General features: G+C 40.0%; 1 protein-coding gene across 1 annotated transcript; it reads left to right on the top strand.

Annotated features, from left to right (window-relative positions):
• Nucleotides 1-21: 21 nt before the first annotated feature.
• On the top strand, nucleotides 22-12,454 carry rfx6 (regulatory factor X, 6). The gene is made up of 19 exons (XM_064340328.1): nucleotides 22-2,052; nucleotides 2,913-3,066; nucleotides 3,292-3,415; nucleotides 3,631-3,692; nucleotides 4,212-4,289; nucleotides 4,946-4,973; nucleotides 5,359-5,466; nucleotides 5,897-5,974; nucleotides 6,066-6,179; nucleotides 6,268-6,317; nucleotides 6,517-6,676; nucleotides 6,858-7,002; nucleotides 7,258-7,367; nucleotides 7,634-7,751; nucleotides 8,318-8,440; nucleotides 8,697-8,900; nucleotides 9,243-9,791; nucleotides 10,379-10,588; nucleotides 11,108-12,454. The coding sequence occupies exons 1-19, from the start codon at nucleotides 1,854-1,856 to the stop codon at nucleotides 11,284-11,286; spliced, it is 2,793 nt and encodes a 930-aa protein (XP_064196398.1). The 5' UTR covers nucleotides 22-1,853; the 3' UTR covers nucleotides 11,287-12,454.
• The last annotated feature ends 14,715 nt before the right edge of the window (nucleotides 12,455-27,169 follow it).

The raw sequence follows: 27,169 nt of genomic DNA, 5'->3' as shown, positions 1-27,169 counted from the left end.
TCTTCCTCTCCGCGTCTTTTTGAAGCAGACACCATCAGCTGACATAACTGAACATGCTGGAAAGAATCCTCACAAACTGAAAGATCAAAAAGAACAATGATAATTAAAAACAATATGAAATAGTTAGGATCAGGAAAACTGACAACACAAAAGTAAGATTTGAAAAATGGAGGTAAAGTAAACACAGTAGGCCGCCATCTTCAAATGCCCATATTTCTGGGTTTTTCGTGCATTATCAGTAAATGCCACCAGAGGTCATCCCTTTCACAGCACCCACTGCTCTCCAGCTAAAAAGGGGGCAACGAGGAAACGGTCAAAACAGCACGACGATGCCTTCAATAGAAAGAAATAATTCAGCTGCAATTAATAGAGATACTTTTGCAGGATTGCTGGTTAGGATATACTGACAATACGTCTGAAACCTTATACTATGACAACAACTTACGTAAGTTTTTCAAGGAAGTTCATCAAATACATTTATAACGGCATTACTAGCACACCTGAGCCACAACCAAAGTTTAGCAAAGCACTTGTACTTTGCTATGTCTAACAAGTTGCGGAATACTGAGGAAACTAGCTTTTCGAAAGATAAGTGGTCAGTGAAAAGAAGGATACAGCATTCCCAGCATTCGACAGACTCTTGCATGTGAAATTGGGTAAAGGCAGAGGAAGCAACATAATTTTCAACATTAAAGTATTTTCAAAGTATATCTTTATTTGAGGCAATGGATAAATAGACTATTCAAAAAGGAGGTAAGAATACATTTCGTGTGCGTGCGTGTATGTATGCGGGTGCCACCAGTGATTTTGGGCCCCATAAAAGATCTCACACCTTCGAATGAAGTTATACATTATTATACCACTGTATTTTTTGTGGGTCCCCACGGCTTTGGGCCTCTATATTACTACCACCTTTCTCCTTCGTTTCGACTGCGCTGGGAAATAGACTTGGGTTCATACATTTTTTTTTGTTATATTAGTGAAGTGCACGGCTTTTTCGGCAGAAGTAGGAGCCAGTGGAACATGCAGTTCAGTCTTTTTTGCTCTAGAGGGGGACACCAACGTTGTCATTGATAAGCTTCCATGAGCTGTGGTGTGTTCTTATGGTCCAAATGTACAAAGTTAGGCTACATAATTCCACAAAGATAAATTGTAGTCTGTTGTGTAAACATTGAAATTCTTCAATCGTTTACTTTGTCTCCATTGTAGATATTGTTCTGCGTTTCTTTGAAATGGGGTTTAGCTCAACTGGCTGAGAAAGAACAGCATCAGCCTACCCAGGCTAAAAGGAGGATGCTGATTGCCTGTTCTGGTTAATCATTGATAAACGGAATCTACTCCCAGTCTTCTGTAAATATGATAAATGAATCTTAGGTACTCACTGACGTGACGTCGCGCTTTCAGCCAAAGCTCAGGTTTAATTAAAACGGGTAGTGAGCTATCTGTTTTCCATTGCAAAAGTTAGAAAAGGCTTGTTGACAAAAGACAGGCTAGATAGGCTACTAATTTTACCTGGATTTGCGATTGTACGTGGTAACTGAAAGGACAATGTTATTGCCGTATTATTATTTTTATAGTTTTGTAGAAAAAAGGTAAATGGTCCGACAATAGGCCTATAGGTTACATGTCCGGGGATGGAGGATTGATTAATATGCACTTTTAATCAAATGGAATCAACAATGACTACGGGGTGCAATGGACTGGGTGTGTAGTCGGAAGATGAAAACTTCATAGATGAGATTCATTTAAATGTGTGGACTGTTTTAAAGACAATTATCCAAATGTTATTTTTTGTTGTCTACAGCAGTATTTAGCGTATTTGTGTAGATTTTTACTACTTTATTTTTTTTATCATGCCAATGAAAAGGAATGGAACGGAAAGCCCGATCAGGGATGAGTCTTTTCATCATTTGCAGCCGTCTCCAAAGAAGCTCTGTGTTGAGCACGAGGAAATTACCCTCGCTGTCTTAAGTGATGACAAATTGCAAGGAGATTTCGGAAATAACACTCTTTCCAGGTTCGAAGAAGAGGATGATTCGGGAATTAAATCAGGTATTTAAAATGAAATAATTTCTTAATAGGTCTGTATCAGGTTGGGGACTGATGGAAAACTTTAACCGCCACTCTTTTTTATCCAACATGACTTGTTCTATGTAGCGTGTCTAAATTTTAATTGGAAATACGTTGTTATTCTGTAATTTCGCTTCTGGTGAGCCTTTAGATTCCTTTACCTGTTTTAAGTGTCAAGAACTTATTTCATGCGTTTACCTTAGGATGGCACATCCCATGTCTTACTACCTAGTTACCTTGCATCCATTTGTGTGCAGTGGGATTTGTTTTGCCATTTTGGGTTTTACTGAATGAGTGTATTTAGATGGGCAGCTAAGTCGATTCGGTATGGCTGTACACTAATTTAAACCCATTAATACAGAAATATCAGTTATACTCGCTAGCCTGTTGATCATTTTTAGCGGCCTCTTACTCAAGATAGTTTAGTTCATGTTATTACTTGTGAGTTTTATGTGAACCATTGGTATCCAGAGTGTGTTAAGGGTCAGCATACACACCTTAGGCTATATGTTGCAGTTTGTGTCTGAATTGAAGACCATTGTCTACACGTGTTTAATTCAGTTTCTCTATAAAAGGGTCCTCAATCCCCCAAGAATAATGTGCCTGGTTTTAGCAGCAGTATTTAAGAGTTTTTGATGAGATTACTTTTTAACATGAATTGTAAACTGTACATTTAAGTAAGGATTGAATATAACTGAAAGAGATGAGATGCACACTTTTGTCATTTAGCGCTTAATTTACTGCTCCCCCTCCCCATATTCTTGCTGGAGTGTTTTTGGATTTTCACAGATCATGTCATGGTAGTTAACGGTTTTCATTGTTGTCCATTATGTACCTGGCAGAAGTAGAGGACTGCAATGAGACCCCATCCTCTGAAGAGGACCTGGATCCCTCAGAGTACACAAAAGAGTTGTCTTTCAAACAGTCAGTTCCGAAGAAAAGCATCACCCAAATAATTAAGGATAAGAAGAAACAGACGCAACTGACCCTGCAGTGGTAGCTATGGGACACCATATGAAGAGCTTATTGTATATTAACATGCATGAGCAGTCTTTGTGACCAGATGATGCTTACAATGAGATATCACACCCAGCAATATGATATGTTTCATATAACAGTGCTACTTGTACCCTTGAAAATAGCCCCTTACCCTATGGTTGTGGGTTTTTTTAAAATATCAGATCACCTTATTGCTGCTAATTAAACTATTGTCTCCCCTAGGCTTGAAGAAAACTACATTGTTTGTGAAGGTGTTTGCTTGCCACGGTGTATTCTATATGCTCACTATTTAGACTTCTGTAGGAAGGAAAAATTAGACCCTGCCTGTGCTGCAACTTTTGGAAAGGTAAAGAGTGTATCACTTAATTTTCTGTTGCGCACACACAAACAATATTATTTACATTTTTTCAAACTAATAGAAGCCATTGCATGTAATAAATGGGGGTGGAGGAAAATAATAATCTATTGATCAAAGATCGTGTCACAAACCAATTTATATTTGCTTTTAGGAAGAGTATATATTTATTTTTTTAGATGTAAAACCACTCTATGCAATTGCAGACTATTCGCCAGAAATTTCCTCTTCTAACAACCCGGAGGCTTGGAACAAGAGGTCATTCAAAGTAAGACAAGAATTTCATAAGATAAACTGTGCCATTGACAGAATTGTTGTCTGTTGTGATTTCACACTAATAATCACCAGGGTTTATTCTTGGTCATTTTGTGGGAATATATGGGGTTATAAATTCTCTTATAAAATGTTAAAGTGTATTGTAAAGCATGAGCAGCTGTTAGGAGGTATTATTGCATCTTTACATTCTTGGCATATTTACATTTTTTTTGTTCAATCGTTTGTCACGCAGTATGTAATACAGTGGTTGCCCTGCGTTAGATTTTGTAGTATATACGATTTATCTAAGATTTAGTCACTTGCATGATTAACCTAAGCTCACAAAATGAATAATCAATTTGTTTTCTTGCACTGATCAGAACAACATCTCACTAAGAAGCTAGCGTGGCAGCTGCTGTGTAAATTGATTCTCTGGAAGATGGGTCAACAGCCATCAGCCATGCTTTGGCAGATTTAGTGTCATTTGGGTTAATGCTGGAAAGTAAGATGTGCTCTGTCCATTATTCCCCAGGTATCATTACTATGGCATTGGCATCAAAGAAAGCAGTGCATATTACCATTCAGTATACTCAGGAAAAGGCCTGACCAGGTACCCTCTCTCGCAGAACATCCTCTGCTAATTTCCCTCTTTTTGTCATGACTCATATCAGGACCCATCCTTAGTAGTCAGCAACTTGATCACACCAAGTGCTATTTGCCTTTGAGGAGGAGTAGAAAACCTTACATGAACCTCAGCATGCCAAACAAAGAACAAGCTATTTTAGAGCACTAAATAAAATATGCTACCTGTCCATTTAGTGGTCTGTATGTGGCCTTTGATTTAAGCAAATATAAGGACTGACAGATAGCAAAATAATGTTTTGTAATGATAAATTCTTCTGCAAACGAGATATTTTCTTTTGGGACAGTGAATGAATGTACTTCACCTGGGGCATGTATCACAAAACAGGGTGGCTGAGTTTGCTGGATGACTGCAGAGTAAAACCTGGAACCTTCCCAAACCTGGAACATGGACTAAAGTAAAAGGAGCCGTTCCAGGTTTAACTCAGAGTCAGTTATCCAGCTGACTCAGTAATCCTGCTTCGTGATACAGGACGTGATTCGTGATATTTATTTATCTGTGGGTTCTCTACTACACTGAGAACCCACGGATAAATACAGCACATACATCACACACCTACCGCCATTTTAACAGATTTTTAATTGAATTGTGTTAATGTCCTTGTCGTCTGTACTTTATTTTAGATTTTCTGGGAGTAAACTTAAGAATGAGGTAAGAGAACTTTTCTGTGCATTTTCATTACGAGGTGCGCATAAGCTTAAAATACAGATACTATTGTTAGCCATTAGACTAATGTAAAATGGTTGTGACTAAGACCTCGACATCAGAGGTACACCGCTATCTGCGGTACACTGAATACACTATATACTCGAAAGGAATTGTGGGTATAAATAAAAACAAGCAGGAAGGCAAAGTGATTTGAGCCCAACTTTTGTAATTCAAATTTAAGTGGCTCTTTACAAAAATGTGTTCATGTAATAATAAGTTGATGGATGTTATATATGTGTGTTGTTAATGTTTTTTTTTTTATTTATTTTTTTTTTTACCTTCAGTGCTAAAATAAATAAATATATAAAAGTCTGATTATATTTCACAGGGGGGTTTCACACGCAAGTATTCCCTCAGTTCTAAAACTGGAACACTTCTGCCCGAATTTCCAAGTCCACAACATCTAGTGCTTCAAGGCTCGGTATCCCGAGATAAGGTATCTAGCATGACTACTTCAGTGTGTTTGTGAGCCACGACTAGGTCTTCTGCATTCATTCAAGTGGATGAATCCTGCTTGATTTGTAATCTCTGCTGTGTTATTCCAGGTTTCGGTACTGGTGATACAGTGCCCTCCGTAATGTTTGCGACAAAGACAGTTATTTTTTTTGATTTGGCCAAACAATTCACACGTGGCTGAAGTGCAGATCTTAGAATTTATTAAAGGGTATTTTTTATATATTTTGGTCTCACCATGTTAAAATTACAGTACTATGTATACATAGACCCAATAGTTATGCTTCATTCATTCTGTAATCCACTTGTGGTGGTAGGTTTTCTCCTTCCTGTTTCTTTGTTTGCTTTGAGAATTTGCTTGTCTGTAAGTGGAATTTGAATAACTACCACTCTTTTCTGTTTTTCTCGCACAGTTGGACACGCTGGTCATGATGTACAAAACGCACTGTCAGTGCATCTTGGACAATGCCATCAACAGCAACTTTGAAGAGGTATTCCCATGAGCCCCCTCCTTCACGCCTACAGCCCAAGATTTTTCGCATCAGCCAGACTGCTGCCCTTTCTAACGCCCTTTTCCTTCAGATCCAGAATTTTCTGCTGCATTTCTGGCAAGGGATGCCTGATCACCTCCTTCCACTTCTGGAAAACCCTGTCATTGTGGATATCTTCTGCGTGTGCGACTCCATATTGTACAAGGTGCGTCTCCCAACTGCTCGTTTTAGAATTTCAAAAACATACCACCCTCCACCCATGAACTGACGGATTTTATCCAATCTTCTTTTAGGTCCTGACAGATGTTCTCATTCCTGCTACAATGCAAGAGATGCCAGAAAGGTTTGTATTATATTTAATAAATCCATTTTTAAAATATTAAAATAAAGTCATAAAAAGGTATAAACATCGGCAAGTTGTTATACCCTTGATTGAAATTTAGACAGGTATGTACAGCAAAGACATATTCTGTATGGTGAATTCTGAAAGAGGGTGCACCATATTCCAGTGTTTTTGATTGTAAAGGGGATACTGTTTCCAGTCTCCTGGCAGATATCCGCAACTTTGCCAAACACTGGGAACACTGGATGGTATCGTCTCTGGAGAATCTTCCGGATTCTCTCTCGGAGAAGAAGCTGCCAATTGCACGCCGGTTTGTGTCCTTCTTAAAGCGACAGACCTCATTTCTACACCTTGCTCAGGTAAGCCAGAGAAAAACATGGAAAATCTGAAAGTATAAATCTTCGCAAAAAAATAATCACTTAAAAAAAACTTTTTTGTTAAATAGTCCTGCTAACCATAAATGATATAATTTCACAGATGAAATCATATTCTTTTTTTATGGATGCATGCTGTGTGTTTACTGCTGCCATTGTTCTCCAGATTGCCAGGCCAGCTCTGTTTGACCAGAATGTGGTGAACTCCATGGTGTGTGACATCGACAAGGTGGATTTACACAGCATCGGGTCCCAAGCCCTTCTCACCATCTCCAACAGTGGAGAGCAAGACTCAGACCTTTACTCTGAATGTGAGAAAGCTTCAAAACAACCAATCTCTTCAAATATGTTACATTTGTGGTGTCCGGTTGCTGGTACTGTGCAGTGAATTAGGATATATATGCTAATGCCAATTTTGTATAGCAGTAGTACTTCCTTTCCTTTGTGTTGCCTTGCAAATACAACATAAATATGGGTTGTATCTGAGAATATCTCTTGTCATTTCAGGCAGTCTGGCATGGTTGTATTTGTATAACCTCCTTGTGTTTCTCCTTCACGCTTGCCAGATGACTCCATTGCAGTGTTTCTAGAGCTGAAAGACCTCCTGAAGAAGAACGCGACCGTGGAGTCCTTTATTGAGTGGCTGGACACCGTAGTGGAGCAGAAGGTCATCAAGGTACATCATGCCCTGGGCCTGTTTAATGGGAGTTCCTGTACATCATGCCCTGGGCCTGTTTAATGGGAGTTCCTGTGCATGTTGTTTTAATTTTCGGAGACATTAGCCGGCGCAGTGTTTGATTTGTGTGAATGTCTCTGGAAGGTACATAACGTGTGCATTTCCACACACTGCATGCCTCACAACCAACTTCAACTCTCCTCAAGAGGCCTCAGGCAGTCCCACCCCACAGATTGGAGAAACCTCATCCTCTTCTCCCTCTCCAGCCCAGCAAGCAAAATGGCCGGTCCCTGAAGAAGAGAGCTCAGGACTTCCTTCTCAAGTGGAGCTTCTTCGGGGCGCGAGTCATGCACAACCTCACCTTGAACAACGCCACCAGTTTCGGTAAGTGACCAAACCGCACATTTTAAGATAATCTGCTCTGATTTACATGTGCCAAACCGTAGTTGTCTTTATTCAAACGTGAATTCAGTAAGTTGCATTGAGCTTTTTTTTGTCTAGAAATATTTCAATATCAGAACCTTTCTCAGTTTAGAAAAGCCTGTTACACAGGCCACCATGTCAAAACACAAAACCACACATACACCATCTTGTCCACTATTGACCAGAACATAACAATGAACAATAAGACCTAATGGCCAGACCCTTATCATGTAGTTCTGTGTTTTCTGATTGGATAAGGAGCCTCCTACCACTTTCATCTTCCTGGTCCATTGATTGTGTTATTGGCAAACAATCAGAAAACTGTCAAGCATGCAATTGGAAGACCCCACAGGTCGATCCATGGGCAGTGTTAGAACATTATTGAATGTGTGGTTTGACTGAGTGCTGTCCACTCCTCCTTCAATGTTTGGTCACAGCTAAATGGCTAACTCCTTCAGAAGATTTGGGATGGAGTGTCCAAGGTTGTTGTTATTCACAAAAAGATAAAAATGCTCTGACCATTACAGGCTCATTCCATCTGATTCGAATGCTGCTGGACGAATATATTCTGCTGGCAATTGAAACGCAGTTCAACAATGACAAAGAACAAGAGCTCCAGAATCTCTTAGATAAATATATGAGAAACGCTGGTATGTCGATAATATGTTTTCACTTTTAATTTTTTGGAATATATATGTAATATTTCACGTTCAGAATACTAGCACAATTAACGTTTGTGATTAATCCTTATTTGGGTGAATTTAAAATAGATTAAGTTGAAAGACAAAATCACATTTGAATAATGGTTGAGGTAAAGTGTCTGTATTTGATCTTCTTGGGTGGTCAGTTCATGTTGGGCATGTCTTATGGAGTTGAAGGCGCATTCAGGTTTCTCTCTGGTTTCAGATGCTAGCAAGGCGGCGTTCACGGCCTCCCCCAGTTCCTGTTTCCTTGCCAACCGCAATAAACCCAGCGCTGCGTCCAGCGAGTCATCCGTAAAGAACGAGTCGTTCTCCGAGCACACTTACCTGTCTCTGACGGTTCAGCACGGGCTGGGCACAAACATGGCTGTCTACCAGGGTGCAGACTCAGATGGCCTGTCCCTGTCAGGTATTTTTTTAGAGAGAAATTCAGGAACAGAAAGCTACCTGCTTCTTACAGCTATCCGGTGTTTTACAATGTTTTGTACGCTACTCTGGACAAGATAACTGCCAAATACATACTTTGATAAACACATATTGCAATTTAGTGATACTATTTCCTTCACAGTACAGAGACTGGTAGAACACATACATATGTTTTTGGTTTGATGCAGTGTATATACACAGTTTTTTTTTTTTGTTGGTTTTTAATTTTCATTTTAGAGTAATGAATTGACCATGATGTTTTAATAAAGAGGCATCAAAGTCAAGTCTCTCTCTCTCTCTCTCACTCTCTCTCTCTCTCTCTCAGCTCAAATGGACTTCTCACAGAACAGCGGCCCCCTGATGACTCCGCCCATCTCTCCTGCGATGGTGAACCGGGGCAGCGTGATTAACCAGGGCCCCATGGCCGTCCGGTCCCAGGGCGCCTGCGGTGCCCTCCAGCCTCACCCCGCCTGCCAGGCCTTCCCCGGAGATGCCATGTACCAGAACCTTCCCCACGCCGGTGCCGGCTACTACCCCGCCGCCTCCGGCTACCAGGCCCTGTTCAGGCCTCCGGTGCAGGGCCCCACCCCGGCCTACCAGGGCCGCGCCGAGGCCGGCCGCTACTCGTCTTTCAGCGAGCACCAGCAGCACCAGCAGCAGCAGCAGGCTCCTCCTCCTCTGCCCAAGGACTACTTCAGCAGCAGCTGCGCCATGTCGCCCTACGGCTCCCGGCCCATGTCGGCCTTCAGCGCCGCCGCCGACCTGGGGGAGGAGCCTCAGGGCGTTCAGATCCTGGACCCCGCCGGCTACGGGTTCATGGGGAACGGGCTGGGCGGAGCGGCCTGCCAGGGGGGGGCGTACTCGGGACAGAGCGGTGAGTGGCGTTTGGGGGAGGGGGGGTTTGGGGGGTGCTTCTGCGGTGCCTCCGTGGCGGTATCCGTGTGCTACGCCGGCCGGCCTTATGCCTCTGTCACCCCGACCACCTGCCGCCCTCCGTCTCTCCTCTGGTTCCCCAGATTGAGTCTGACTCCTGCTGTCAGCTCTCTGGCCCTTTTCTTCGCTCTCGCCCGCTTGTCCGCCCTCTGGAATGCCCGTCTTGACAGCCATTTAATTCAATCGCATGACAAGTGCTTCTAAGACGAGGCCTGGAGAACAGCTTGTGTTAAGATCTGGTGCTCATTACATTAATACTGTAATATGTGTACAGTTTCTCTCATGTGCTGTTTCATCTCTGTTATGCTATTGATGTTCTGCCTTCCTTTTTTTTCGTTTTTTTTTCCTCTCCCTTTTTTTTTTGCTTTTTTTTCAGGCTCCCAGTTGTACAGCTTTCACGAAGCAACACTCTGTCTGTGAATTCTTACTGATATAACTGAGTTTAGGGACAGTTTAACTTTTTCCAAACTGAGAACTACTTTGACTTATCCCGTTGCTTGTCCGCGTTGCTCTTCCTCTCGTTTTCAGATTACTATGGAAACGGTGGTTACCATGACGCTCAGAGGCTGGGTTCAATGATTGATCAGCACGTGTCGGTGATCAGCAGCGTGAGCACGATCCGGTGCGTCCCAGCCTACAGCGACGTGCACGACCCCCTCAACATCCTGGACGACGCAGGCAGGAAGACCGCCGGCCCCTTCTACACTGACTCCCCAACCCTGACGTCCCGCGCTGGTGGTGAGGGGCGGAGCTTCTCTCTGACAACGTGTTTATTCAGTCAAATGTCATCTCCCCCCTGATTTGTATCCTCGCCATCTTTATGTCATTTTTTATTCAAATTATTTTAGGATCGGCGTAAAACAGTGGTTCCCAACCCTGTCCCTGGAGATCTACCGTCCTGTCGGTTTTCACAAAGCACACCTCATTCAACAGCTGGGGATCTCACTGAGCTGTTAATTAGCAGAATTGAGTGTGTCAATTTAGGTTTAAAATGAAAACATACAGGTCGGTAAATCACCGGGAAGGGCATTGGGAACCACTGGTGAACATTTAATTATTGCAATTCAGGATGTCAATATTTTTTTAGTATGTGCAGTATGTCCACCCATCAGTGTGGATTGATTGTGTGTGCGTGTATGTGTGTCGGTGTGTGTGTGCCCGTGGGTGTCTCTCACTGGCTAAGTACAATCCAAACAAATTTGCTCAGCATTGTTGTTTCACTAAAGCTGTTATATGGTGTGTCATACTTCCTCCCAGGTTCCTCTTCAGCTCCGGCTGACCCCTCCTCCGTCTCCGCCCCCTGCATGTACGGAGCAACCACGCAGTTCCATTCCCAGGATGCACTGCTCTCACACCGGGCCCCGTCTGAGGACATGGTGTCGTCTCTGCCCCCCATCAACACCGTGTTCATGGGATCGACAGGGGGCGGGCCCTGACCGACAGCACCAGGCTTCAGGTCCTACTGTCCCCTTCTCTTCCTGGTCTGCAGATCCAAAGCGCAAAGTACACCCAGGATAAGATCACAAGGAGCCTTTTTCATCATATCACTATAAACTACAATTTTTTCACTTTATTTATCCCAAATTTGGAATTGGGTTGAGTCATCTTTAACTGGGCAAGGAGCACTGTAGCTACTGCGAGTGCAGTCCTCTAGTCCACTCACCTGTGGGACACTGACTATTCTACACCCTACAGAGCACAATAGGAGAGTCGATTGCAATCGGAAGAACAGTGTATCTTACGCTGAAGAAAACCGGTAGCCCGTGTTGTGCTTGGTCCATTGTTAGAAGGAACTAATGTAGTGGTAATCCAAGAAATCCTACTGTAGGCTACGAGTCATAGTTGGATTTTTACTTTCATGAAAAGTGCCTTTTTCAACTGAGCCACTTGGAAGCCATAATATTGAGTATTTTTGAAGTCAGTTTTTTTTTTAACTTTCTCAACTGTATGCATTAACAATGCTAGTGGCAGTTGATTCAGTATGATTTGAGTCTCAGGTCTTCATAGGCCACCCCAGTTAAGAGCTTTTCTGTCACAATTCAGTGTGTATGTACTGAAATCCACCATGGTGGTTTCTTGAGAAATATATGTTTTTTGCCAAAATGGTGGCATATCAAAGGGTGATGTTAGGCTTTTCTTGTATTTGAAAATATCGAGTACTTGAAACATTTGTTCCAGCCCTTTAATTGATGTGTGAGAATTGTTTCAGTATTTGCTATTATTATTATTAGGTGGTGGATATGACCATTACAATATATCACCATGTGATGTACATGTTGAGTATTATGCTAACTTTATCTCAAATATTTTTTTCTGTGAATTGCTCCATGTGTTGTTCGTTCTTATTTAAGGTGTGTGTGATTTTATGTATTTTGCAGATAATATTTTAATCACGTGCGTTGCCTGCCAGTGACAATTAATAAAGAGTTGTAGTGTAAATATTCATTTTGAAAGCTAAAGCCTCTCACTAAATGCGTGTGAGTTAGGTCCGCAATAAATTAGCTGAAAAATTGAATTATAGAGCAGTGGCTCTGACTTACAAATATCTGTTGAGTCTGGCTAAAATACAATTTTACATATATATTTTTAAAAAAGATTTTGAGATATATGAATAAACTGAAATATTTCTTCAAGACCCACATGAAATCTCTGTGTTACACTCTCTGTGTGCACTCAGTTTTTTGATTGTGTTTAATAATCCCATTACCGAAAGATAGTCGGCTGATATTTTCGCTGATTTATCAACAAAGTTTTGGCTGAAATTTAAACAGGTCAAGAAAAAATTAATGATTTTCAGATTATATAAAATTGTATTATTAAAGATATTAATTTCTCTGTGGCACAGCCACGAGAGGATAAACAAAATATTGTTTATAGGTAAAAAAATTAAAAAAAAAAAAATTTGTAGCCACTGTTTGGTTGACTCACAAAGAGATAATGAACAGACAGCCCTGTTTCAGTAGTAAGTGTCACGTGCTGCCTTAGCAGTTTCACAGGCAGTCAATAAACCCAGAATAATATCCTTATCTTTCATTTCAATGCCAGATTGACAAAGCTGGGAAATACAAGGCCCTTTAATGGGTAAACTGGACCCACACCAGTCTGAATGGGAGATTACAGACCAGAAACACAATTGAAGAAGCTGTGGATCAGAGCTGGCCTTATCTGTGAAGAGATAAATGATTTTATTTCTCTGTTGTACAATAGGAGTGAGATATGGCCAAGATAAAGATGTTGACCAAAACCTGCACTAATAGAAATGTTTAACTCGCAACATGAGCAAGCTGTTTAATCACATTGCAAGGCTGAAAGAATAAAAGATTGTTTTATTCTTCTTTATATTTACTAAATTGAGCTCTGTTAGTCTTAGAGCAGATGGAAGCCAATAAATCTGTAATCAGTAACATTAAATACGCGGAGGCATTCGTGTACAGAACTTGAACCATTGTAAAGCCGCGTCGATATATTTAAATTTAAGAGGGAGCGTGTATGCTTATTGCGTCGACTCAGCCCGGATTTGAGCATTTGTTCGCGAAATTTATTAATAGCGAAAAATGAATGAGAAACCACCTTATCCTTTATCTACTCAAGTGGAAAATCCATTTCAGCCTCTAGACTGGAACAGATGGCTTTAAATGTAATGATTACAAAATCCCGACGTTAAAATAGTTTAATTACAAAGTCAATAAGGGCTCCAACAATCGCGGGGCCTTTCGTGTAAAAACAACAGAAGGCAGAACGCAAACTTTGGGACAATGTTTAACCAGAACTTTGCATTTAGGTGGTCAGCCTCCATATGCACCTCAGCCAGGGCTAAAGATCAACAGATCTGGGGCTGTTTTCTCCCTGTCGTCACTGCTGCGTTTTAGCGCGGTTACAGTTGTGTATCCGTGGATCAGGCCGTCAGGCCTGCTTTCCCTGCCCGTGAAAAACGGCCGTAGTTTTGTATCTGGTTTCCATTTTAACTGAACGTCAGGAGAGAATCTTCTGTCATAAAGAAATACACAGAGATGAATAGAAGTAATTTTTTAAAAGTAAGTGATGTATTTTTAATGCAAGTAGCTCTGTCTGTTATATTTCCATATATGGTATGCCTGGTGGTTATTGCTGTATTCTTTTACTGTTGGTCAAAAGAGACACATTTGCACACAAGTTCATTCTCTTTTGGCCAATTTGAACTATTTTCCACTTGGCTAGCAATGTGTGAACAGTCTACAGATCCTATGTCCGTTTGACAACAAACATAGTATCTATGTATACACATTAATATACATGCACATATTTATTTTATGAGCTACATATTTGTGTGCATAAAGCACGGTTTGGGTGAAGCCTAATTCAAATTTTGTAAAGGGCCCCCAAGAGGTCAGGATTACCCCTGGTTATATTTACATAACCTCATTTCAAACAGAATTGTTTCATGTTGTGAAAAAGAAGTACACAAAAAGTACTTTCAAGTTACTGAATGAATTACCTGCCTTAACAAATATTTTCTGGATATTTAACACATACAGTACCACAATGTGACCACAAGAGGTCAACGAATAGCCGGATTTACTTCGGTTGTACCGTGTGATGTCAGAGGAACATTCCATACACTGACGGTCTAATGCCACTAATCTCACTTCATCACAGAGAGGTCTATGTTATTTTCCTGTTCTTCTTAGCATGCAAGACAGTGCATTTACGGAGCGCATGGTGGTTCGAGAGCTATTCCTTGCAGGATTATGCGCAAGTTTAAAGGAAAGTTTTTTCCAAATCAAAATCCACCAATTGCAGAGCGCTGAGCGCTGCATGTCATCTCTGTTTTAAGAGAGTCGCTGGTGTTGGAGACAAAACTATTACCAATAAAAGCGAGATAATCTACAGCCATATAGATGTTCTCTCCTGAATGCGAGACGGTGCATATTTATCACTGGATCAACTGCTTCGGAGGTATTAATGTATCCTTTCCACTTGAGATGTCTGTGTTGAGCAGAATCGCGGTGTAGATCTCTTTTAGCAACGCAGTGATGTGAGCCTGCTATCTGAGGAGGCCGCGCTTGTATTGACAGGCTTAATGTGAGCCCTTGACACATTACCTGTGTGCTGTCAGCAAACGGGTGAAATCTCAGTAGACACGGTTCCAGTCTGTGCTAACAGTATCATCTGAGGTTTGTGGTACAGTAAATGATTAATATTTTTCTGTATGCGCAGAATATAGTTGCCTTGAAAGTTGCACACACATTTTTTCATATTGACTGGAGATTGGCAAGTCATTTTTGATGGAAAGGGACATTGGAATATTGAAGAAATCAAAACAGGCCATGCTAGCTCATATTTGCATGTAATCAATCAGAATCTATCATTATTATCTGTCACATCAAGCCCAACTTTGAAGAATCCAGGAGTTTCTGAGTAATTCCATGAAATTTCAATTCCATGCATTTATAACGGCCGGTTTCAACACGTATTTTGTAGTATTTTGTGTGAAATTGATTAATTCCAAATGTCACACCCAGCTTTGTTCACTGGACTGAACCTGAAACGGCCTGTGAGGTCTCTCTTCTCATTACGTTTTTTTTTCGTTTGTATTGTGAGCAGCCTAACCTTATGGCCCACATTGTGCATGCATACTCTGGTCCTGCGAAAGCTGAACGAACAGGTTGAGGAGCACCAGTGGTGAGCTGTGAGCAGGTCAGCAGAACCACCATTCGCTGCTAAAATTCTACTGTACCAAGAGCTCATCCACCAATCACGTGGCTGCAGACTCTCAGCTCATCCATATGGTCTGTGCCAAAGGCACTGCTATAGCTTTCTTTAGTCCAGGCATGTCCAGTCTAGTCCAAAAAGGGCCAATGTTGGTGTTGGTTTATGTTGTAGTCCAACAATAGTCCTGCCTGATTTTACTTACCAGTGTCTTCATTGAAGACCATGATTAGTTACTCAGTTGAATCGGGTGTTGTAGTGCTGGGATAAAGCAAAAACCTGTACCCTCACCACCCCTCTGTGGATTACATTGGATACCCCTGCTTTAGACAGCAGGCTTTAATGCTCAAAATAGATTTGTTTTCAAAAATCCAATCTTTTTAGGTGACAGTCCACACAAGAGTCAGTAATTTCATGAGCGTCCAGCCTGGATTAAGATGTTTTGACAAGCTAGACTTTGATACCATTTTCACTTTTCTTTTCTTTTTCCTCAAGGTTCTCCCAGCTTTGGGTATAGCGCATTCACTTTAAAGTGTTTTAGCCAATATGAAAAATTTATTTGTTTTGTGGTAATTCATGTTCAATATAATTCAATTTCAAGAATAACCAACATATAATCATAAGCACCATACATAAATTATATTTCCCAAGATATAGGAGAGGCCCTTGTGTTAAATATGTGAGTTATGTCAAAAATAGTTTCTGCTTGCTTTGAAATATGGGAAATTTAAAGTCTAGAAGGAATTTCTGCAAGATCTCAGTACCTTACTCATACAGAATGGAAAAATTTATTGAGTAATATTCTTGGCCATGCAACTTGCGTCCATGGGAGGGCAGCATTGTGTAATGAAAAGTAAAAATCCAATCTCTTTCAAAATGTACACACTTCTTATGGGCCTTCTTTCATTTATAGGCTTGCTAATTTTGTGCCATGTCAGCTCTCCACAGTATGAATTGTATGAAAATCGAAGATAATTTAGTATGTAATCAAATGTTGATACCATTCGTGTCTTCACGTGCTTCATTGTATTTTGTATGTAGTTAAAACTGTAGCTTATGATAATAACAATGATGTCACTGCAGTGGGTACATTTCTAATTTGCATTCTGCGTTCTGTGCCCCAAAGGTCTCTGTTATTAGTGTTTGTTCCTACAATAAAATAGGAGAATAGAATGATAGAAGCAATATCATTCTTATTAGCTGAACTTCGAATGGAAGCACCAACACTTCAGTGTGCATGCACACTATTTCTTTGCTTCTTTTTTCTGCTCTGATAATATGAGTTAATTTCATTTTTATAAATTAAAGTAAAAATGGGGACAACTGCACAATTTGGAATAGAGCAAGTTGGAGTAAATATGTAATTTACAGCAGTGTTGAGTCGTGAAGTAAGTCAGAGCACTGGTCTCTGACCCAAAAGGTTATAGGTTCAAATTCTAGGGGAAACCTTCATATTCTGCCCAGGCGTAATGTCCTCCAGTCTGTTCAGCTGGATAACTGAGCATAATAATATATGAGCATCAAATAAAATGGTTATTACAGTCACAGCCTCTGCACTTTGTAATGAGCGACCTGTCAGGTGCAAACTATTAGGTGTTGGTCAGCAGTGGGTTGTGGCTCACAGGTTACTGATGGCAATAAGTATTTTAACAGTATAGGTAGAAGACAGTCCTGTGACAACCAGACCGATGACAACTTCCTGTGCTTTTATAAGTTGTGCTCACACACCACTTGTGTGCATATAATTGTCTTGTAAGTTGCCCTTCCAGGTTCACTTTAGGAAACAAATGCTTCTTCCACCTGTTTGCAAAAAAAATATACAAAAACAAACACATTCATATATAAGACTTTTGAGAAAAAATGCATCCATCACTGACCCTTCTGACAAGGAAACAAACTTCAAAGTGTGCTGAACAGAGGAACTGGGTGGAGATTACCCTGGGAGTTCACGTTTAAGCTCTGGTCGCCACTTCCCCCAGGGTCTTTTTAACCCGAATCCTGGAATGGTGTTATTTTAAGCCGTAACAGTGGGAAAAACTCTCTTCCTCTTCTTCCCTGTACCAATATCCTTTATTATTCCAGTACCGAGCTTCCAGCTTCCTGCAGGAGTTTGACCTCTGGGATCTCCGAGGGTTTATATGAGGAATGTCACGATTATGGAACAATAACCTCCGGGAATTCAAGTCAGAACTTGAAAGCACTTGTCTGTAACTTAATTTAAGCCTGACACACACAATCAGCAGTGGGGTGTTCTCAGTTTGTAACTCTGATTGTAATTCTCCACCACAAACTGATGCATTGTGGGAACTCTGTTGAGTATTCTGTTTGTTCTCATTCATGTATAATGACTACTGTTCCTGCTGTGAAGGACAGTACATTCTACATGTAGATCACAGTGGTAAGTTCCCTGAAAACAGCAGTCTGCAGAGAAAAATGCATTTTAAAACGGTAGGGGCTTCTATGAGTGTTATATCTTGGGAAACTGCCTACCTGGTTGTGTATAGTATTCATATACTTGTCTTATAAGGGTAATGGCATTTATGTGTGGTTATGTGTGGATATGTATATTTGTGCGTATGTGTGTGTGTGTGTGTGTGTGTGAGTGCTGTGTGTGTGTTTTATAGCTATTTTTAAATGAGCAATACATGGGAAACTGCTTCTTCAAAATCATGGACCTCATTTGAGTCAACAGAGTTTATGTGCATTTTTAAAGGACACATCCTGGGCGTTTATTTAACTGAAGAGGCTGGAAAAGCTCCCCCTGATTCCCTCGGTGGTCTGTCCGCCACTGGTGCAGTTTCCGAGAGGCTGTCTATCAGTTTATGGGTTTTGACTAGCGCGAGGCCCTAGAATTCCACAACTGTGTGTGCCCTAACCCGGAGCGAGCGGAGGGTCAGTGTAACTGTATTTGGAGAGCTGCAGCAGACATGGTAGGCATTTCTCTCATTGGTGGTAAATATCTTGGGGAATCTCGTCACTTTTTCTGGCGTAGTAAATCTGAATCGCTACGTCTCATCACCCCAAACGCAATGGGAAGTAAAAAAAAAAAAAAAAAGCACACAGGGCTCCAACAACAACAAGTACATGAAGGCAATGTGTCTTTGGGAGCCAGAAGACTTACTGCCATTGTAAACCAACATGATGTCATTGTGTTATAATGGATGAACGGAGACATAATGGAATCATGAATTATTATTACACAGGCTTAGATATAGTACGCCATGTCTCAAAGGCAAAATTTTATCAGTCTGTGGATTCATAGATTAAAAATAGAAATTTGCAAAAGAATCTAATCCTCAGTTAAAACCACATTAAAACAGTGCTTTGTTAAGACAAAATAAAAGACAGAATTTTAAAAAAATTCCTAAAAGGAGCTCAGTCAATCAATTAAATATTGTTTTATTAAATGCTGCTGAGTTTTGGGATGAAATGAATAGATATTATTAAAGAACAGATATTACTTAATTTTGTGAAAAGAAAAGGTCATTTAAAGCCATCACAGTCTCCTTCATTCATCACGAAAACACTGAACAAAAGGACTTGAAGTGGGGCAACTATTATTAGCACCTCAACATTGGCTGTGCTTTGTAATATAATGCTTTGTTATGTGTTCCTTGATGACTACAAAACCCACATTAATTAACTAAGTGAAGACAGTCCATTATGATGCAATTAATTACAGTAAACCCTGACTGAAGAAAACAGTTGTCAGATGAGGACAGAGAAGACTATTTGATGGACCCAGGCAAGCTAGTATGAAGCATTTCAAACAGGAAATTGTTTCTTAACCTTTATTGACATCTTGCCATTTTGTCTTCTTAACAGCTTTCCCTCAGTTTTAAATATTTAAAATTAGATCATCTTTCTTTCACTTGTCTGCATCATTATTGGGAAATCCTGGCTATCAGTGAGTATTTAATGTTATTAAGACTTTGTCAAGAAGATTAATTAATTACATTACATTATATTGCCTCGTATTCTTTTCATGGATGCTCTTAACCAGAAATGAAAGTGCAGAGGTGCATTCTAAACAACAGAAAGGTGCATTAATGTCGTAGGAAAAGGAGCGGTTTAACATCGTTGTCTAGCATCGTTGAACATATTCAACTAACCTGACAAAAAAAGTCTCCTTCAGTTCAACAAAATATCAGCATAACATTTGGACGCACAGTGAATGCATTTCACTGTTTATACTATTGTGATTTAAGATGAAGGCGAACATTTTTTTTAACGTACTAGGTGTTAACAACATCAGCAACGTTGATACCTATATTATAACAGAAATATCTATCAGGTCTGTTATCGTTGTTTCGATTTCAACAATCAAATCATGCAAACTTTACATATAAAGTTACATTAATTTTAACCAATTAGGCCACTTCTGTGAAATCAAACAATTTATTTGGGTGTCATAATAAGGAGGTTAGAAGGTGGGCCTAATCTTAGTTTACACATCACAAAAACGAATCAAAGCTCGTACCGAATTTCACTTTGCGCTGTTTAATCGTTGATAACACGTCAAAGTGCAATTTATTCGAGACAATGAAAATACAATGAAAATGTAAATCTTTTAAAAATACAGAGCGGATAATTGGGCACGTTTTTGAATGAACGCTAAGTGCTTGTCCGCACGAGCTCATTAATAGTGGCTTTGCTTGCACGTGCACCCCAGTAACTCAAAGCAGAGGGCGTTTGAATGCCATTTAGGGGAAGACACGGTTTGTAGCGAGCGCTAAACAATCAGCCAGCCCCGGCCAGTAGGAGATGGGATTATTTCATGATGCTCATTTTTCAATAGGAAAGAAGATGTGAGTGTTTACATCATTATTCCATTTACGGGTTCAAGGCCAGTATTTGATTTAAAGAATGGATGAAAAGAATTGATTTTAACACTATTCTGGAGTCTGTTAAGATTAACGTTGTATTTCCCCTTGCCGTTGCCGTTGTAGCGGGCTGAAAATATATATTTCTGTCTAAAAAATAATGTATGGATATTCACGAATTTAATAGAATAGGCTAGTTCAGTTCATCCGGCCACTATATCACATAAAGATGAAATGTAAAAGGCACCGCAAAGTCAGAGTGTCACAATAATCCATTGCAATTGATCTCAGGTTACGAGCTACGCGAAGCCTCTAATTTATGATTTTAAGGACTAATTAGGTTTATTCATTGAAACTGTGTCAATGCATTAAGTATAGATCAATGATGGGGTTCTTGAAGTTAATGTAATTTGCTGGCGAAAAAAATCTGTAAGAAAACTGAAACCAATATGTGTGATTTAGCATGACAAACACGGGGAGAGTAGAAGCTCTTGATTAAATGTTGATTTGTGTTGTTGCATAATAAAGCGAAACATTGGAAAACATTGAACACAATTGGACAGGACACCGTATGCAGTCTTGCAAAACTATTGCAGTTGATTTTATCCCAACTTCAAGCTGGATAAGTTTGCTTTTCAGCATTTAGCTGATGCTCTTCTGATCCAGATCAACAGGTTAATTTTTTTTTTTTACCTGCAATCTGTTTCTACAGCTGGAAAGTTTTGCTGAAGCAGTTCAGATGAGTACAATGCACTCTGAAGAATAAACGTACAGTGGAGGTATATTTTTGTTCTTAATGGAACAAATTTGTCAAATGTAGGCCTACCCTGAAAGTACAATAATGTTAATTTGGTTACTAATAAGTACCTTTTACAAGCAAAAAAAGGTACAAATTAATTATGTATTGCTGGCTAGGGCTGCAACTGTATGCAGTGACCTGCAAGGTCTAAATTAATGAGGCGCCTCATATGGATTCCATCCCAGACAGAGTAGATTGGATTAAACCACAGGGTGGTGCCTTAACTGAATGAGCCACTCAGCAGCTTTAAGGATGTCAGTGGTGTGTGATGTAATGCTGCTTCCTATATTATAATTTACAAGAATTTACAGGAATTGGGCAGCTGAGTTCAAAGGTGTTTGTGTAGGGTCTGATTACCTCGTTTCGGAGGGGGTGAGGTAAATGTGCATCCAATCAGATGTTTTTTATTGGTGGGGGAGGGCGAGGGGATTAGTAAAATATCTAAAATTGCTAGGTGCTCATTACACAGCCGGTAGTGCACATCATTTCTGGAGTAGATTTTGCAGATGATTATGATCACGGTAACCAAACATACATTCCTGTTATTTTGATTACCCAGAAAACCCATTACAAGCAGAAGTGAAGAAATGTTGGTGCACTTACTGTAAAATTGATGGTATTTGAGAATTTGAGGGTTCATGGTCTTAAAACAAGAAAATATACTCCAAAGCAGCTTCTGCAGTGTACAGTCATGTTTCCAGAGGCTGTACATATGAACAAATTAATTGGACTTCTAAACATAAACATCCATTTGTTTGTGCTGGTACATCTGTCCTTAACCCCAGAGGTCTCAGGTTACAAGTGCCATGGGAAATAAGCAATGTAAAAGTTGTGTAAGTTGCTCTGGATAAGAGCGTCTGCTAAATGCCTGTAATGTAATGTAATGTAAATAGTTCCAAAAAGAAAAGAATACAATCATGTGATATACACATACAAGTTCCAGACGCATAAAGTACTTGTACAAGCTGCTTAAGTTACTTGAAGTGTATTGTCTTGCTCTAATCCACAATCCCCAAAATGCCCCTATACCACCATATAAAACAGGCCATCAGATATCCTTCATTACACACACAAACTGTCAGCGCCAATCAAAACATACACAAAAACTGAAATAATATATATTTCTAAAAACACAAAGTGAACTTTCCTTTTAAGTTATTCTTTTATTCTTTATGTCCTTTGTTTTAAAGACAAGCAGTGAACCATTATCCCAGATTTCGCAGTCGGTATAGAAGAATATGACAAGGATTGCCTTTCAATTTTAATGGCTTCCATTTGAAACTGAAATTAAATGGAAAATTGTGAAATTGAATATCAGTGACACATTACAGATCATTATGGGGATTGATTCCTTATTTATAGACATTTTAGCTTAGAAGTAGCCTAGAAGTAATTTCTTTCCAGGCCTAAAAATGACAATAAATACCAATTAGATCCAATATGGGTATAATAGGTGACATTCCACTCACACATGATAACTTAATGTGAATGACTTTTTCGGCTTTGAGTAAAAAGTAAGTATATGCGAGTATAAGTATTTTATCCCTGTAAAAGCAAAACATAAGGAAATAATTTGGTTTTTGAAGCTAAATCTGGTGCCTGAAGGATGTTAAATCTCAGCTTAGGCATGAGAATGCTAATATTGGTTTAATTTAAAATAATTTAATTATATCTTTGTGAATATTCTCTTAGAATTTATTTTAATGCAATTAAAATGCCCCTGAAAAGCATAAATATTTTTTATGCTCACAGGTGCAATGAGTCTGTGAAAGATATGAAAGGTTATAGCATGAATTAAATCACACTGGCACCTTAATTTGATTAAAAACTGACTGTGAACTGTTAGCTTTTTTCTTCACAAACACAGTTTGGCAAAGTCAACAAATCACTGTTTGTAAAGAATAAAAACCACAACGTAATTTTTTTAGTCAATGTCAAGGACAAATGTTGATTGAATCCAGGTCTATGTCTGCATTGTAATTTATTCTTAAATATTGTCATACAATTTATACCATACTGCCAAGATGATTAAAACAGAATAATGGATAGATTGAGGTAGAAAAAAAAGAGAAAAAAATCATCATGCCCAAATTAAATAGTCTTCCTTTGACATCATTGTTGAATTTAGCTTCAATTTAGTTGGGCCCGTTCAACAAGATATTGAAGTCAAATGAATCCTTTCCTTCTTTTATGTGTTTTTTTGTTACACCCAGTGTGCTCTACTGATCCATTTTAATGTGATGCTTTTGAAAGAAGCTCCAGTCTCTATGGCAGCCCAGACGTGGTTCACTGGCTTTAGGGCATGTGATGTCTGGGGAGGGAGACGGCCAGGTGCATATCCTGCTTTGTTGGGTAGATGGGGAGAAGACCTGACGTTCTGTCGGACCTACCCGAGCGTTCTCCACGCAAACCGGTTGCTAACGGTGCTAATGAGTGGTAACGAGCCGAACAATGCTTTATTTACGTGACGCTGACTTTCTGTCTTTTGACGCGTTTTCATTCATATTTCCAGCGTAAGAAAATATTACGAGGCCAAAATACTCATGTTGGAAGGTTGAGGATATTAAATAAAATTGCACTTAAGCATAATATACTTGAATAGTATCTGCACATCATTAAGTGTTGCGCAGTTACATTATTTAAAAAGATTTTTTTTTCTTGTCTCAGGGTTTCAAAAGCTGGAATTCTCAAAGGATTGTTTCAAAGCGTGTGAGCAGATCATAGCCACTGTTGTGAACTATGAGATTGCTTGAACAAGAAACTTATGCTGTCCTACCAAATTATAAATTAAGTATAGTTGCTTAATTAGCCATTGGTTTGTGACCAATATGTGTCGTGAAATTTCAAAAACTGTTCCTTTTTCCATTATGGAGAGGGACATTTCTGAAATCACTTCCCATAATGATTTTTTTCCCCAATGTACTGTTATGTTGTCCTTGAACAAACAATGCGCTTTCTCTGTAAGAAATCCACAGGATAAGAGTCCTTCTTTTATACACGAATGGGCTCTCTTAGCTAAAATGAATAACTACTGACATAAAAACACCTGCTAACAACCAAAAATCTTCTTTATCTGGCTCTGTTGAATTTCTTTAAAAGGCTAAATAAGTTCTATGATACTCTCATGGCCAAACAACAAATGTATTCTTCCATTGGGTGAATTAGCCAAATATCACTGTATGATGTCTCTGCATGTTCTTTAAAAACAATGCATGTGCATTTATGTGTGTGTGTGTGTGTGTGTTTGTGTTTAAAATGTTATGTCATTTTATTTTTTTAAATTTGTACCTGTAGACATGCATTTGCATTTTACTTTTTGTTGTTTCTGTGAACGTTTTTGCAGATACAATAAATATGCCAAATTCTTGTATGATAGATACTACATATACTGTACCGCCACATCCTACCTAAAAAAATGTGCATGTTACAGAAAAGATTGAAAAAATGTTTCTTTTAAGAGACACAAGGAATATTACTGTGTTAAAACATGTCCTTCAGGTTTCAGTGTTAGAGGTGTTTACCTGGCACCTTATGCAATGAAGCTTGGTTTCCAAAGCCTTAAATCAGGACTGCTGGGTGGCTATTAATGCACTGTTCTTGTACATAAATGGGCCCAAGATGTGGTATCGAAGCCATACCATGCCAGTGCTGACTGTGGCCAGGACTCTAGTGTTGCTCAGGGGTGGGACAGGTTCATTTAGCCCGGATGACAGCTTCTGGTTGCACAGCAGCAGTTCTCTGCTGGTCAGTGGGGCAAGTTCAGCAGTTGAGCTGCTGTCTTTTTCTGACTCTGTTTTGTGCGAGCCTGACTTGTGCACTGTGTGAAGTTGTGAATTTTGGAGCTCTTTTCCACCTTTGGTCATTGGCAGGAATTAGATGAAAGCTTGCGCTGTCAGAAACATTATATAAGATTGCAAAGCTGTTGCCTGATCTGAAAAATCTTGATTTCTGCTGTGAAGGGTCAGTATTTGGTGTTAACAGCATGGATCCATGAATCTGTCCTGCCTAGAGTCAGCAATGCAAAAATCCTGCAGGGACTACATGAAGCTAGTGAGTTAGCATGGACCAAAATCCCTCAGGAATGTTTCTAGCACCTTGTTGAGTCCACGCTGCAAAGAATTCAGGCTGCTCTGGAGGCGAAAGGGGGTCTGATACTAGAAAGGTGTACCGAATAAAGTGGCCACTGACTGGGCGTGTGTGTGTGTGTGTGTGTGTGTGTTTGTCGGTGTGAAATCTTATGTGGCCTTCGACAAGATGTCACGAAAACACTCACTCTCCCTGAGTGCATTCTACAGTTGCAACCTTCAACTTGGGAGCTGCTCACAGTCTCTCTTTGCGTCTACCTGCTTTCCTTGTCCTTTTCTTTTAATGGTATCGAAATATCCTGTTTTGTTGCCCCGTCCCCTTACCTTGCCTGGCTTGACCTTCTATTGTAAGTTGCTTGGAGACTGCTGGGAGAAAAGGACTGAGGTGCTGCATTCAACTCTTTGTGTCCTCACTGCTTTTATCCCGCTTTCGCTACTGCCCTCTCCTTTTCATCTCCCTCCTACAGAACGCATCAAATTCCAACGTCCCCTCATACATTAAGTGAGCGCTCGTTTATAATTTGCGGAAAACATGGCCGCGGCGTGCGGTTGTTTTATTTTGAACCTTTGGAGCTGAGAGAGAGAGAGATGCTGATCAATTAACAAGGTGATGAGCATATCGGAAAATTATGACCATCTTTCTGTCACCCACCCCCCGCCCCCCCAAGACACTCACACACAGTTTTTTTCTCCCTGTAATCTCCAAAACTCTCCCCTTTCTGCCAGTCAGGTGTCTGCTGCCTCCTCATCAAGCCAGTGTCCCTCATTCCTTTGTGTCCCTTAATCTTTCTCTCAGTCTCTCTATCTCTCTCTCTCTCTCTTGGGGACACTGTCAAAAACAACTCCATTGGAGGTTGTTGTCTTGTGCTAGCCATTTCATCATAAGAGTGTTTTACATAATCCGTGATAGCCTTCATTTTGAATTCAACAGTGTTCCCATTATTAATACTCAAAAATTAAAAGGGGATAATGTTTTTTTTTAATTTATCACACATGTAATCAATATAGAGCTGTGTATGCACCCCTGCACCTGGTCCCTGCCCATCCCTCCCCCATTTTGAATAAGAGAAATACAAGAAGGCGACGCAGGCCAAAAAAATGTGATCTTTTTTTATTTGCACCTGTTCTGGTGAGAATCAGACGAATAAGTAATGCGCCGATCTTTCTTCTTTTAATGAACCAATTTACAAAATGTTACCCGGGCCCAGTAAAGTTCTTTTCATCACGAGGAATGCTCCACCCCTCATAGCTCTTATGTCACCGAAAGGTGATAGCATTATATGAGCATTCAATTAAACTCTTAGGAGATTGCAAAATATGTCGGGAGGAAAAAAAAGAAGAAAGTAGCCCTTTTCTTCCTCATAAAAATTCAGAGGACATTGAAAGGGCACAAAATGATTCTTAATTAGGAGAAATGACAAGATGTTTAATTAGGAAGATGCTGGGGAAACAATATTGAGCCGCTGGTTAACGAACGTTCCTGTAATCCCAAAAGGAGCAAAGCTAAAATGTGAGAAATGTTTTTCAAATGGTGTATTTAGGCCTGCTTAATTATATGTTTTATACCAGCCGCATGGATGACCTGTGCGACCCAGAACAGATGAGTACCTGGGCTAGCCTAAGCAACTGTAATGTATTCCACGACAAGTGCCGTCGCCTTTGCCCTGGCAACTGGAATTTGTTGTCGCAGTGCTCTTTGTTCCGGCCATCCGTTTCGCTAATCAGGGACAGTTTGCAAAATGGAAAGCTTAATTATGTAAAAATCCTGTGCGTAATTAGGAATCTGCCTCTGCTTGGTTTTTTTTTTTTTCTCAGTTTCGTCTCAATTGAAGTGCGCATGTTCAGGAAATCTGTAGTACGCTGTCGCAGTCATCATGGGGGACTTTTGCGCTTGCGAAAAAGAGCGGGATGGAGATCTGAGCGC

The sequence above is a fragment of the Anguilla rostrata genome, chromosome 6 (assembly GCF_018555375.3).
Source record: "Anguilla rostrata isolate EN2019 chromosome 6, ASM1855537v3, whole genome shotgun sequence".
In the NCBI taxonomy this organism is placed as follows: domain Eukaryota; kingdom Metazoa; phylum Chordata; class Actinopteri; order Anguilliformes; family Anguillidae; genus Anguilla; species Anguilla rostrata.
Note: the sequence above shows the minus strand (reverse complement) of the source record. Positions and strands in the feature narration are given on the sequence as shown.

Excerpts from the sequence above, each read along its gene's own strand:
- rfx6 (XM_064340328.1), top strand. The coding sequence starts at position 1,854 with ATGCCAATGAAAAGGAATGGAACGGAAAGCCCGATCAGGGATGAGTCT. Across the intron at positions 2,053-2,912 it reads TGATTCGGGAATTAAATCAG|AAGTAGAGGACTGCAATGAG; the intron begins GTATTTAAAATG and ends TGTACCTGGCAG. Across the intron at positions 3,693-4,211 it reads GGAACAAGAGGTCATTCAAA|GTATCATTACTATGGCATTG; the intron begins GTAAGACAAGAA and ends ATTATTCCCCAG.